The following is a 14,752-nucleotide window of genomic DNA, read 5'->3' on the forward strand; positions in this document are numbered from 1 at the left end:
GGGGGGTCTTTACATATTTGATAATAAAAGAGCTTCATTTTCAAACTTTGCATGTGAAAGAGATAATTAAAATATTTGAGAAAGTGGTAGAAATCAGAGTAGGTGATCAATGAAAAAGCAACAGTAGGACTAGTGCGAAAAAAATGAAACCCAAGTATGTTATGTGGAAATGTAAATTCCATCTTTCACAGAACTGTAAATGTGGTAATAGCTAATCACACAAGGTCTTTATCATGAAGGTTTGAGCTTTTGTTGAGTTTGCGCTTCCATGGAATTGTTTTTACTCCTTTTCCTATGAACATTATATTTTCTGTGAACATATTTGCATGTGGAACCTACTTTAAATTAGTAAAGGCGTTTGGTTGCCTCAGGTCGTCGGCTCAGAACTATTTTGTCCCTACTTAAGTAAAAAGGCGCTTTGGAGAAAATAGTTCTTTGGCGACAAAGTGTTGCCTCTATTTACACCTAAGGGGCCTCAAATGTTGCTGGAGGTCAAATGCAAACTTGTGCCTAGTAATGTAAGCTCTTGTGACTGTATGCGCTGTCGTGTGTCATGTCTGTGATGAACCAATCAGAGCCTAATGTCCAATGACATTCTATGATTATGAATGATAGGACTGAGATCTTGACACTGACAGATCAAACAGATGGAGAGAGGGACAGCAATATCGGTTCATTTATTTATTCATGTATTTATATTTATTTACTTGTTTACTTATTTACTTGTTTCTTATTTACTTATTTATTTATCTACTTATTTATTCATTTATTGAGGGGGGGGGGGGGCTTTACTTAATGATATAGGTCTTACTTTTTCTCTCCCCCCACCCCACAATTGTTTCTGTCCGTCTATCTTTTTTATGTACCAAATGACCACTATTATATCAAAATGCTTCTCTTTATTTTCTCAAACTCAAAGTTCAAACCTTGTATAATCGTGTTTGGTGATCATTTCGCTGCTGTCTTCACTCTGCAGCATCACGTGATGAGAGAGAAGGAGACACTACAGAGGAGAGTGGAGGAGCTGGAGGGGTCAGAGGGGTCAACGATGGAGGAGAAGGCCAGACTCCGACAGGAGCTAGACAGGGTGAGTGAACGGACAGACCGGAGGTGAAAGAGAAATTGAAAGACAGAAGGAGAAAGATGGGTAGACAGTGAATTGAAAAACGGAGGAAGAGAAAGAGGCTTAGACAGGGAAGAGAAAGAGGCTAAAACATCACCTAAAAATATTGTCCTGTCTTGCTGTTAACCACAGCTCAGTTGTACTTAAGTTTAGTATGGGGAAAACAGAAGAAGAGATAGAGATTCCTATATCTTGGTTGAAATGATATTTGATAATGGTGCTGAAGAGTCATGCATATTTTTAAAAACCAGAATATAATCTGTTCTATGTAGTATCCCTCTGCTAATAAAGAATCTTAGGATGGTAGGGTAATAAAAAGGACTTATTTGTGAAGCTCTCTCAGGATTGGGTATGCTGCTTCAGTGAGCTTATCTTATCTTTACAAGTGGGTGCAGCTGGAAGGTCCTACTTATTTTTTTACAATTATGTCAGTCTCTCTTTTTTCTTGGCACTAAATTGTCATTTTGGTATTGACATACTTCTGTTACTGAAACAAAGACAAATGTCCTCTGAAGTTTTGGGCATATACCCCGGTGAATGTATGAATAGTTTCATTTCTAATCCCTCCCTTCCCCCCTTTGCCCATCATAAGAAATTGTTAATTCCTCCCAGCCTGACTCGGCCCAGTGACAGAAATATGCAATGTTTGACTCATGATAAGAGATGTGTGCACAACCTGTACTTTTTCATTAGGGAAACTTTATTTAACAAATGAGTGTTTTATATGATGTGATGTGGGCCAATGGCCTTAAACACTGAAAAAACTTACTTACCGCGTGTCGTGCCCAGGTGTCAGCGGCCCTCCAGCAGTCTGAGTTTGACAACGAGTCCTTGACCTCACAGCTACAGGTGGCCCGCGCCGAGGCTTCAGGTAAGACCAACCCTCACAGAATATTTAAATGTGAAAGAGAGTTTAACTTTTGGAGCAGACTGTGTATGTAAAACATGGTGACCTCATGGGTGTGATGTAGAGTAGAAATGAGGAAGAGGTTTTGCCTCCTTCACTTTTTAACCCCATCGTTGCAGTATGATGTACCTGGTATATCATGAACCTGTGTAATTTTTAGCGCTGTGCTGTACCATGTATGTCGCGGAAGTTGGCAAAATTTGCCACTCCTGTTTGCCTATATGACGTTACATAGATTTATGTCACACTAATAATCTGGCTCTAATTTTTCTGTACAGAGTTTTAGCCACAAGCCCTGCGTAGATTGGTATTCGGGAATAAAAGACTCGCATATCGGTACCAAATTGCTAGTATTCCTCTACTTCTAGGCTTGTAAGTGATCAATATACACAGATATAGGCTTGCGGGCAGCCGCGTGCTCTCGTAAAACGTAAACATCAAAATCACTCTAAAAAGTAAAATAAATTCACTTTTTGACTTAGATTTCCAGGTTATTTGAAATTATGAGTAAGATGGGAGGAAATGGGGAATAAGAAAAGTGAGAAAAGTGACAATCGAAGACCTGGTGTTCCAAATATGTCATGAGTGCGCTAGATCTAGACCGTGCATCCATTAACACTGAGACATTAGGCTCCTGTCCTGGGAAACGAGCTCAGCTGAAAATAAGTGCTGACAGTAGGAAGGCATACCCCCTGGCAAGGAAATGGTTAATTAGTGAAGTCGAGCTGTAAGCTGTATGAGCATCCACAGTGTAGCACAGTGATTTCATGTGCCTCATGTCTTTTATGTTTCTGTCAGATGCGCCAAGGGCCTGTTCCAGGAGTACCGGTGTGTGCAGGAGAAATTTAGAACGAGTTGTCACAATTATTTTGGGGTTTTTGTTATAGTTTTTTTTAAAGAAAAAATTTTGATTGTTTGTAAACGCAAAAAAAAACAACCCCTCTAAATAATCTGTTGAGTATAAATTATGAAGTTCTGTCTTAATTTTTTTATTTAGACCATTCTTAAGAATTCACTACAGAGCTGTTACAAGCTGTCTGTACTTGCACTTGTTACTTTTTACATCCCCATTGACAAAATCTATACGGTACCGTTAAAGAGTATCATGTGTGTAACATAGTGACCTCATGTGTTTGTCATGTGTGTGTCATGTGTGTGTCATATGTGTGTCATGTGTGTGTCATATGTGTCTGTGTTGCCAGGTGGGCCAGGAGCCACGTTCCAAGAGGAGTACCGCCGCGTACAAGCTCAGGTGTCTGAGGTCCTGGAGCAGAAGAACTCAGCCAACGCTCAGCTCAGTCAGGCCCTGCACAGCCTACAACAGAGGGAGGCTCGTTGTCAGCAGTTGGCTCTACAGGTGTGTATGTGTGTGTGTGTGTGTGTGTGTGTGTGCAGCAGAGGGAGGCTCGTTGTCAGCAGTTGGCTCTGCAGGTGTGTGTATGTGTGTGTGCAGCAGAGGGAGTCTCGTTGTCAGCAGATGGCTCTGCAGGTGTGTGTGTGTGCGTGTGTGTGTGTGTATGTGTTTGTATGTGTGTGTGTGTGTGTGTGTCAAAGATAAGACAATACTTGCTGTGCATGTTTTTGTTTGTGTGTGGTGATTTGAGTTGTAAAACTTTAGCCGAAAAAAGAATAGACAGGAAAATATGATAAATATTTGTGTGTTTATCTAGTTGTATGGGCAAGCCTGTCCCAAATGATCTTGATTGCAAAATCTTCACTATTAGAAAAAAATATAGAGATATACAGTATAACATGGATAGGTCAAACACAGAAGACTCGAAATCACGCATCTGTCGAACTGTGCCTGCGGTCCTGTTTTTTTCTTCTTCTTTATCTTTGTAAGATATCCCTCAAACTACTGAGGCCGGTCCCAACGAATTTGAGCTTTTCGTGATAAACTGTATTATCGTCATCCAGTGCCTTGTCGTCTGGCGTCGGCGATCATTGACCTCCTCTTCACTCTGTCTTGCGTTGCAGCAATGGTGTATGTCTTTTTTGCTGTTCCCAGCCATGTTGTCAACTTGTCCAGTATCTTTTCCCCCCTGTCTGCCTCTGCCTCTCTTCCCATCAAACTTGCCTGTTGTTACAATATTCTCTAATGCTTCTTTCCGCATTGTGTGTCCAATGAGTAATACTGTATACTTGAAAAAAACTCCAAAACAACAACAACAGACGAGATAACTGTTATGGGCTTTTGTTTGTGAGTGTGTCTATGTAGAAACAATAACTGTTGTGTAGGTGGTTGGCGGGTGCTTTGGTGTGGTTTGTTTCTTTTTTCCTATCAAACATCTACAGTCCTTATCTCCCCTTCTTCTTTTTTCTTTTATGTTTGTTACTCTCTTGTAACACCTCTAATCTTCTGGCGCTCACATGACCTTATGCATTTGTGAGCGCCGTAAAACCTCTACTAAAACTAAACTAACTAATAACTGTTGTGTGTGTGTGTGTGTGTGTGTTGTTGTGTAGGTGAGCCAGCTGGCAGAGGACCGAGGTTACCTGAACACTCAGCTGTCCAACCTGTCCAAGTCTCTGAGGGAGAAGGAGCAGGAGTGGTTGGCCATACGACAGCAGTACGCCGGGGTGTACCAGGCCTACATCACACTGCAGGCTAAGGTGGGTACTGGGAGAGAGGAGGAGAGAGAGAGAGAGAGGGGGAGAGAGAGAGAGAGAGAGAGAGTGATTGGCCATACGACAGCAGTACGCGGGTGTCTACCAGGCCTACATCACACTGCAGGCTAAGGTGGGTACAAAGAGGGAGGGAGGGAGGGAGGGAGGGAGAGAGAGAGAGAGAGAGAGAGAGAGATGGTGAGAGAGAGAGAGAGGTTGGCCGTACGTCAGCAGTACGCCGGGGTCTACTAGACCTACATCACAGTGCAGGCTAAGGTGGGCACAGAGGGAGGGAGGGAGAGAGAGGGAGGGAGAGAGAGAGAGGGAGAGAGAGAGAGAGAGGGAGGGAGGGAAGAAAAAGAGAGAGAGAGAGAGACCATACGTCAACAGTACGTGGGTGTCTATCAGGCCTACATCACACTGCTGGCTAAGGTGGGTACTGGGAGAGAGAGAGAGAGGGGGACGGACGGACAGACAGACAGACAAGAGTAAATGACCATACATCAGCAGTATGCGGGCGTCTACCGGCCTACATTACACTACAGGCTAAGGTGGGTACTGGAAGAGAGGGGAAGGAGAGAGAGAAAGAGAGAGAGAGAGAAATATGCATGTATGCTTTGATGGCACACTTAACTGTTTTTAACATAAATACCATTCTGACTTTATTAAAACGAACAGCTGGTTGAATCTGTTTTGATGATTGTCATCAGAATGCGGAGCTGGAGCGTCGCATCGCCCTGGACTCTGTGCAAAAGGAACTGGACGAGGAAGAGACAGCAGCCGAGGCGGACCAAGTGAGGACACACTCGGACCAGACAGAATCACGGTCAGTGCTGTCTTGTGTTGTGTCATGTTGTGTCGCGTTGCGTTGATTTATGTTGTGTCATATCATTTTGTGTTGTGTTGTGTAGTGTTTTCATTTTTGGGGGTGTCGTGTTGTGTTGTGTCGTGTTGTGTTGTGCTGTGTCATATTGTGTCGTGTCGTGTCTTGAGTTGTGTTATGTTGTGTCGTGTCTTGTCAGTTTGTGTCTTATCCTGTTGTGTTTTGTGCTGTCATGTGATGTAGTGTATATCTCAACGGCTGTAATAGTTTGATGGTGATCTGGTGGGATAGTTGGGTTGCATTGACAGTATTGATGTGAAGTCAAAGCAAAATCTGAATTGACTTGAATTCTGGATGAGCACAAGAGTTTGTTGTGTGGGAAATGTGTTTATCGCCTTTTTCTAAAACTTGAAATAACACACAACGTGTTCTGTGTCTGCAGACTTTCGGAGCTGGAGAGCTCTCACACCACTCTCCAGGAGACACACGCGGCCGTGAGCCAGACCCTGGAGAGGGAGAGGGCTCTGAGAGAGCAGCTGGAGAGAGAGCTGGGAGAGGCACAGGAGCAGATCAAACTGTTGGCCGCTGGTCGCTCCATCGCCAGAGAGGTAAGATAAGATAAGATAGATAAGATAAGATTATACTTTATTGTCCCAGTGGGAAAGAGGTGGGTTCGATGTAAATGTCTGTGCCTTCTTGCATTCATGTATGCAATACATACACCCACAGACACATCTTTTGTAGTGGCAAACATATTTTGCTCAGGCACACACTTGCACAGAAACAATTACACACTGTCACCCAAACACACATTTTCCAGGAATTTCCATTTCACAGAAACACAGAAAGTATTGCGCTCTATGCTGCAAGTTACATAATATTCGTTGAATGTTTTTCTTTCTGAAAAAAAATGTTTGGAGATACATATCGAGATAACTCAGTACATTTGGGTTGCACTAAAAAATCGTTAAAAATCTTTCATATGTATAAGCTTTCCTTCCTGATATGTTGTTCTGTTGTGGTTGCTTCTAATGTTTTGCTTCATACACTCTTGGATGTCTAAAGATTTACTTAATGGATCTAAATTTTGTTGTTTGTTTCTAATTTTGCCTCAAAAACAAAATGTTATTGAGTTGGGGTTTTTTTGTTGTGTTTCCACCAGGTTCACATCCAGTTGGAGGACGATGATTCTCGAATCCGGGAGACCACGACCATGCTGAGTGAGTGCTTTTTTTAGTTTATTGTAATGTTTTATGCCCCCATCGATACAATTTAGACCATTTTGGAGGTGGGCTGCTTCAACCGTGCCTGTTAGGGCCAACCTGGGCTGAGGCTGAGGGGGGAAATATACGACGACATCCCAGCATACTGATGAGGGTGCTCAATTTAAAAATTATATTTTTGGGAAACGAACTTTCGTCTTCTGTGTGCAGCCGTGGATCGCCTAATAACTAAATAACTAAAGCTCAGATGCCACTCTTGTCGTGTGTTTCATGCGATATGGTACTTGTGTGGCTACGTGTACTGACAGTAGTGAAGACAGGAATGATAATAATGATCATAACAATAATGGTGATAATAGTCAGTAACAAGCGTGTCTTAGAAAAGCAGTAAACAAGACCAGGCGAGACAAAATTAGAAACTCACTAGTCAGAGAAATGGTGGGCTCAATTGATATCATGCATAACATCCAACACCAAAAGATCAAATGGTTCGGACATCTCATACGATTACCAACACACCGTTCAGCACAACGTGCCTACATAAAAAAATTCAGTGGCAACAAGCCTAGAAGGCGACCGAGAAAGACCTGGATAGATGGAGTCAGGGAAACACTAACCACCCACGGCATCCCCCTGACCCAAGCTCTCCGGCTGGTGGCAGAGAGACGTCTCTTTCCTCCCGCGTCATCCAAAAGGGTATAAGCGGCGGATAAAAGTAAAGTAAAGGGAAAAGTATGATAGTTATGGCTGTGGAGTACTGTGTTGTGCATAATACTATGACAATGAGGTAATTTTATTTTTGGTAAGATGAAGAAATAAGCAGCTTTAATGTTGGTTTCTAAATTTTGTCAACTGCACACAACACAACCCTCTTTGTTTGACAATGTTGGTTTCTATTCTTCAAGACATCACCCACCTCACACCCCTCCTTGTTTACTTCTCTCAGCCTGCAGAAAAGCCCCCCCCCCCCCCCACACACACACACACCACCTACCCCACCCACACAGACACACACACACACACACACACCACCTACCCCACCCACACAGACTTACACACACACACACACTATTTCCTCACCGTGCGCTGTCATGTTTCTGTTTGTCTCTCTCACAGCTCGCCACGGCCTGGGCTACTGCAGCAGACTACAGAGCTGGATCAGGGTGAAAAAGTGAGTTCAGTTCTCGTCTTTTGTTTGTTTGTCTCACTTGTCTTGTTTTTGGGGGTTTTTTTTCTTTGGGGGAGGGGGGGGGGGTGTTTCTTTGTTTTGTGATTGGTGTCCTAGTTAGGTGGGTGTGACAGGATATAATCGTTGGTCTCCCAAGCAATCCGTTTATGTCTATTTGGGTACTTTTTACTCCATAGACATAAAATGAGCTTTTGTTATGGTGTTGCTATCCGGAATCGTGAGACACGAAAAAAAATTGTAAATAGGTGGTTGGTGGGTGCTCTGGTGTGGTTTGCTTCCTTTTTCCTATGAAATATCTATCGTCTTTATATCCGTCCTCCTTGTTTGGAGGTTCGTTACTCTCTTGTAACAACTTTTTTCTTGGGCACTTGTCATGGTCTAATTGTGTTGCAAGTGCTGTAAAAGTAGTAAAACTCTTACCAATACAAAAAACAGATGTGATAGGATGTGAGTTTTATGCTCCTTTCAACACAGGGAATCTATTGAGTGATTCCCTTTGGTTTCATGTTCCATCTCTCATGAGGCTGAGATATAAGGGTGGAGAACTGTGCTACCTGCTGAGATAAACTAAGGTGAAGAAAGTCCCTGTGGGGGTTGGAACCAGGGTTGTGGGCGAGGAGGTCCAGGATGACAAGGAACTAAGCTATCCCTCTGTGCTCCCCTGTTTGTTGGTCTGATTTATTCAAGGTTGATGTTGTCACTGTTTGTGTTTATTGGAGTAAATACTGTCCCCAAAGTTTGTGTTTATTCATAAATACTGTCCCCAAATATCCCTCTGTGCTTCCCTGTTTGTTGGTCTGATTTATTCAGGTTTGATGTTGTCACTGTTTGTGTTTATTCATAAATACTGTCCCCAAAGTTTGTGTTTATTCGTATATACTGTCCCCAAAGTTTGTGTTTATTCATAAATACTGTCCCCAAATTTGCGTTTATTTGTAAATACTGAAACTGCTCAGAGTGTTCATGTTGGAGATGTTAATCATCGTATGTATGTGTGGATGTTTATCTCTGACTTTCTCTTTTCTGATTTTTACAGTGTTCATCATTAACCTGTCCCCGTGGTTTTATGAACTCCACATAATTAAGCAAAATTTCATAATTTTTTTCATGATTTCCGATTATTTTCCTTTATTGTTCTTTGTTAAAATTAACAGAATCGCATAATTTCACATTCTTGGGCTCAGTTTGCATAATTTCAGAATTTGTCTTGCATAAAACGACGGGGACAGATTAACTAAATTGGTTCTGGTAGTTTTAAGAACATGTAGATGTAACATGGAGGGTAGAGGACTGTACTGTTGGGTCTCAAAAATATAACTTTTTACTTCCCATTATATTAATATCATCATATCTATATATTGGTCTACGTGTTTCCATATATATATGTTCTTTCATGCCTCAGTACTTTTACTTTTAATATCATCTGAATTTTGTGAGCTAACATTGGCCAGGAATATTTTCTTCAGTACACTGTGATCTCCAACTGGCTAGACTTTAATCTTCATCTCTTTTCTTTCTTCTGTCTCCTAACATAACCTTAGGTTTGCACTTGTCTTTTATTGTGGATATGATCAGAGGTGCCAATTTTTTCTGATGAATGTGGGATGTTCAGATTTCTGAAATTGTTCACATATTGTTCCTTTTGTATGAAGACAGTCTTGGTATTATATGTATTACTTATATTAGACCATATCTGAAATTTTTAGTCCCAGCGCACATGTTTCCACGGGGTCAGAACAGTTCAGGATTTTTTTACCTATCCTGTTGGCACCTCTGGTACATCATCTCCTGTCATCCCCATGTATTTCTGACTCTGCTGTGGGTCTACTGTAGTGTAAACTTCCTGGTGAAATAACTGTTTTTTCCTTGTGCAAGGAGACTTTGAAATGGAAGAGAGATTACTCAGATGTGTAACATGTAACTTTCTTTTCTTGTAATAATTCATTTAATTCCTGGGGATTTTCTGCATTTTTTGCAAGGCTAGTGTATTGAACATTAGATGTAGTTTTGGGAGAACCAGTAATCCTTCTTGTTCTACCCCAGCAATTGAATGAAACTGAGGCTCATTTCAAATATAAATGTTTCCCTCAATTATATAAGCTTTAAAAAGTTCCACAACTGTGGGGGAAGAAGTGAACAAAGAGTACTATTTCAATTGCTTACCATGGAATAAATTTATTTTGCTTTAATGATCAGTATGCCTCAGTGGGTGGGAGTGTTTCACATATCATATAGTTTTAAAGAGTTACATCAGCAGTGAAGTAGTCTCTCTGATATTTGCGGGTCTGCGGCCCGGTTGTTGTTGTTGCTGCTGACTGGTCTATGTTGTTGCATGCTGTACTCACTCTACCTATGCTACCCCATCTCGCTCTTACAGGGAATATTTCTTCATTTCCAGCCGACAGCTCAACAGAATGATGAGGATGCGGCCGGGACTGCGCACCTTGATATGGATCTACTTTGCCTTCATCCACCTGATGCTGTTCGCCTGCTTTGGCGGGTTCTTGTGACCCCCGTGAGATGGGGGGAGGGGGAGCGTCATGTCGGGAGGGGAGGGGAGGGAAGTAGAGTGCCATTTGACTTAATCACTGCCTTCAGGGATCACTGCGCAAACTGACACGTGTTACATATTTTGTCATCCAATATTCGAGTAAAATAACCATTGGCTGTGAAGTAGGGTGTGACAAAATAGCGGTGAGTTAACGAATGAACGCTTCATCAAAGAGGCAAGGAGACAAAGCGCTCCTGTCCAGGGTCCTTCACTTCCATTGTTGTACCACTGCTATTGCTAACTTTGTTTCGGATGTGCCACTTTCGCTGTGATGTAACCAAAGTGACGGCTTCATCATGTTTTTATAGATTTTAAAAAATGCCTCCTATGGAGAACAGCAGCAGAGACTTCTGTTCCCCGGTTGCCTCCTCTTTTGTCACTCTTAGTGCTGAGGAGACTGCGGGTAGCAGTGAATCTCGAGGTGAAAGTGTCCCATCAGGGAACTGTTACACCATGACCTCAAAGAATTTTTTTAACCAGACACTCACGTTTTTTACAATCCTTTCTCTACACCGTCTCTCTTTAGAGAGTGACTGATATGGGAGGTGTCTTACAACCACAAAGAGGGAACTTTTTTTGCAACTGTTTGAATGACAGAGGTTTTCCTCTTGGCAGTTAGGTCTACTGTTTGAAGAAATTAAAAAAAAACCCTAAAGGCGAAGGAAATCGGACAGATCTGTTGTTGCTCTAGTAAAATGACTAGAGTTCTAGCAGCTGTGTGTGGTTCCTGCCTACGCCATGTACATATCTCACAGCCTGAGAGCTGATGTTGTGATTGTCTGTTTGCGGGTGAGAGAGAGAGAGAGAGAGAGAGAGAGAGAGAGAGAAGTTAAGAGAGATATGCGGAGAGTGAGAGAGAAGTGAAGATAGAGAGAAAAATGGAGAAAGTGAGTCTGAGAGGGAGAAGTGGAGAGAGACACTAGGAGACATGGAGAGAGAGGTAGATGGATAGAGAGTAAAAGGGATAAGTAGATAGATGTAGATTGGTTAGGAAGGAGTATTGGGTGCTGAAGGGCACAGTGTTCACGACCATGATGAAAGTTGAGTGAAAGTGAATTTAACTTATATTATAACTTCTGAATGTTGTTGTCTTTAATGATTTGGCGAATTGACAACAACTTATGTCTCTTTGTTGTATTACGTGTGTTAATGAGATAGATATAGTGGAAGCACTTGCTTATTTATGAAAGCCAAAAGTGAATGTCATAAGGTAGAGGGGAGAGGGAAACTTGATGTTTGAACTGACCAATTTCATGTATGTGTACGGATATTTGTACGACAGCATTAATATTGAATGCTGTTAACTCATGAAATGATTTGGAATGATGTGTCTTTTAGTTTTGCGCTTGTGGTGTGGGCGACTGGTAAACTGTTCATTTCTATATTAAATCTGCCTGTTTTCTGATTGTCATTGTAGGCTATATAAAGTTGATGTATCCATGAATTTCCTTTTGGAGCATGGAGCTGCTGAAAATCAAATGATTTTTGCGCATAATTTTTTAACTGTTGTATTGTAAAGATATTTGGGTTTTTTGCTTGAGGTATGAGAAGATGCGAGTGAATGATTGGTAGGTTCTAAAAGGTAAATAGTTGGCGAGACAGGCTGCACGGCTCGCAGTTACGTCTCTGTGTCACTTTGTGGTGGATTGTCGTGATATTCTTCTATTGATGTCATGTTGGAATCTTTTGATCTGCACATTTTTGTCTGTGAAGGGAATTGTATCAATTCATTGTTTTACCTGAAGGGTATTTATCGACTTAGTTCTGGTTTGTGGTGGCACCTCATAATATATCGTGTTCTTACGTGTGTCAGTGATAGTGATACTGGTATGTTGAGTTCACTTCGAGTTAAATATTGAGTTGATTATCGAGATTATATGATCAGCAGGCCAGGGTAGAATTCTGTGAGCTGATCTTGTCCCGATAGCTTTTTGTTTTTATTTTGTAAAAACAAATTTAGTGAATATTTGTAAAGATTGCCCCTTCAACATTTTTTGGTGGGTTCTTTTGATATTTAATTTTGTTTTTTTTGCTTATGTTTTTATTTGTATGTAACGCTGCGCATATTCATTATTTGTGCTCTTGTGATTGTGGCAGCCTCTGTACTGTGTGGAGATTGGTGTAGCTTTGCAATCTGTGATGTCCTGGCTGATTTATCGAGTTTATTTTCTCAAAAACTAATTTATTATTTCACATTCCATCTGAATTTTTTTTTAGTTCCTCCGACTTCATTTTGTGTTTCTGCTCCATATTTATTTGCTAGGATCAGGGTTTTGTTTTATTTTTACTTAATTTGTGACTGGCTCTCGTATGGGTGTGTGGTGAGTCTGTTCGGTTGTTAGGTCCATGGTATGACTTGAGAACCAGTGTCTGTGAGCATCATCATTTCTTTTTCTCATCTTCGAAATGTGCTATGAAAGAGACCAGAAAAAAGTGACCAAACTTGGAAGTTGCATAAAACACTGCTCAGGAAATAGGATTTGGTCATTCTTTTGATCATGATCTTTTAAAAAAAATCCTCCCTTTATGATGATGCCGTCTTGACCAGTTTACTGTGTTTGCATGAGATCGTTCTGTGTAACTCTTAACTGCATGTCTAGTTGTTGTGTCCTTTTTTAAATATAAAAAAACAACCTTGTTAGAGGGACTGGTGTGTTGTGGTTGTGAAGCTTATTTTGAGTCGATTTCATGCTTTGTTTGGTGACTTTGCTTTGATTGTCCAGTTCCTCGCTGACCAAAGCTCCGCCACAAGATGTGACCAAACTGTTGATCTGTCGGTTCAGTTGATGCTACCTACCAGTTGCCATGTTGCGGCTTTCATGTAAAAAGAAATATTTTAGAAAACTATTGTACATATGTTGTCATCATCCAAAGGGAATGTTTATTTGCGGTTGTTGATATGCATAAAATAAAAAAAGATTTATTGATTATAAAATTGTCTTCTCTCTTGTTCTTTTGAAAAGAATGTTTGTCTCCATTTCTGTCTTTTTTTTTCATATATTTTAAAATGTGTAGACGTTGTGACGTGTTTTGAGGAGATTCGCTTTGACTGTGTCTGTCAGCAGAAAGACCGAAATACTTGATAAAAATACTCCCCTCACCGGAATCGAATTTGGTTGCTTCTTAGGGTGCCAAGGGCTGTATACTATTATCCAAAATATGCGGTGTTCATTAGTCTGGTCCTTGTACGCAGAAACTCAAAATCTTTTTAAAAGCTTTAAATCGGTTCTACGAATATTAACTTGTCCGTCAATGCTGTGGCGTTTCTGGTAGAGAATTAAGACTGTCTTTGGCAAATAACAAAACATAAAGTACAATAATAATATAGCAGCAAATTTTCTTTCAGCTGAATAAAAAAAAGTTTAGCTATTTCAAAAGTGGACGGACACACACTCAAAAAAATAAAACAATATTAATGAATGTAAATTGCAACAAATCCAAAACCGAACAAGACTGTACATTTCCATCAAATATTTTAATAAATTAAGCAAAGGCAAGAGATGGTGGTATGTGCAAGTTTGGTACCACTTCCACGTAGTAAGATCTCCCCGAGCACCAAATGCCGCCCGCCCGCCCGCCCACCCCAACCCCACGTGCACTCTCTGTGTCGTATACACGTGCACTCTGTCGTATACACACGCGTTTTGTGTCGTACACCAGTAAGAGCAGTTGATAATGCACAAAATACTGAAAATATCACAAGAGCATTTCACATAGCGTTCCAGCTGCAGAATTTTATCTCCACTTTGCAGCGGCGCCAGAAGCCAACGGCAACAAAATATAAATTAAACGCACTGACAACAAAAAAAAAAGAAAAAAAGGAGAGAAACAAAAGAAGAAAGAAAGAAAGAGCAAAGGTAGGGTACAGGTGAAATAAAAGCTCACATGCCCAATATAACTGTCAAGACTTCATAGTATGTATACCCTCAGCTGTTGAATATCAAAGTTCAATGAGACGTAAAAAAAGCACTGAGCAAGAGAATTTTTTTCAAAACAATTTGGTTCACTTTTCTCATGATCCAAGGCTTGCTGCCACATTTACAATTTTTTCTGCCACAATGGAGTAAAAAGTTAGGGCAAACACATGTATCTAATAATAGATTTACAACAACAAAAAATATTTTAAAATTACAAAAAAATAAAAAATCAGTTCATGAAATCCTTGTGACCATCCTAAATTAATATATACGTCCCTTTTAAGAGACCAATACTTTCTTATATATATAATATATAAAAGAAAAGGTTGATGAAATTCCTCCCCTGTCTCCCACTGCTCTTCACTTTTCTCAATACAACAGCCCTGAACACATACAGACTTACGTAGTGATG

The 14,752-nt window shown here is 40.8% G+C and overlaps 1 protein-coding gene across 1 annotated transcript in view; it reads left to right on the forward strand.

The window, feature by feature from the left end:
- LOC106013492 (extracellular matrix-binding protein ebh) overlaps positions 1–13,358 on the forward strand; it is a 59,136-nt gene extending 45,778 nt beyond the window's left edge. Inside the window, exons 10-18 of the mRNA XM_013089394.2 lie at positions 977–1,087; positions 1,913–1,994; positions 3,233–3,387; positions 4,497–4,643; positions 5,348–5,463; positions 5,903–6,068; positions 6,623–6,680; positions 7,800–7,854; positions 10,271–13,358. Of these exons, the coding sequence (XP_012944848.2) occupies positions 977–1,087; positions 1,913–1,994; positions 3,233–3,387; positions 4,497–4,643; positions 5,348–5,463; positions 5,903–6,068; positions 6,623–6,680; positions 7,800–7,854; positions 10,271–10,382 (1,002 nt within the window). The 3' untranslated portion in view covers positions 10,383–13,358. The remainder of the gene's footprint in view (positions 1–976; positions 1,088–1,912; positions 1,995–3,232; positions 3,388–4,496; positions 4,644–5,347; positions 5,464–5,902; positions 6,069–6,622; positions 6,681–7,799; positions 7,855–10,270) is intronic.
- Positions 13,359–14,752: the final 1,394 nt, after the last annotated feature.

This window comes from Aplysia californica, unplaced genomic scaffold (genome assembly GCF_000002075.1).
Source record: "Aplysia californica isolate F4 #8 unplaced genomic scaffold, AplCal3.0 scaffold00942, whole genome shotgun sequence".
NCBI classification, from domain to species: domain Eukaryota; kingdom Metazoa; phylum Mollusca; class Gastropoda; order Aplysiida; family Aplysiidae; genus Aplysia; species Aplysia californica.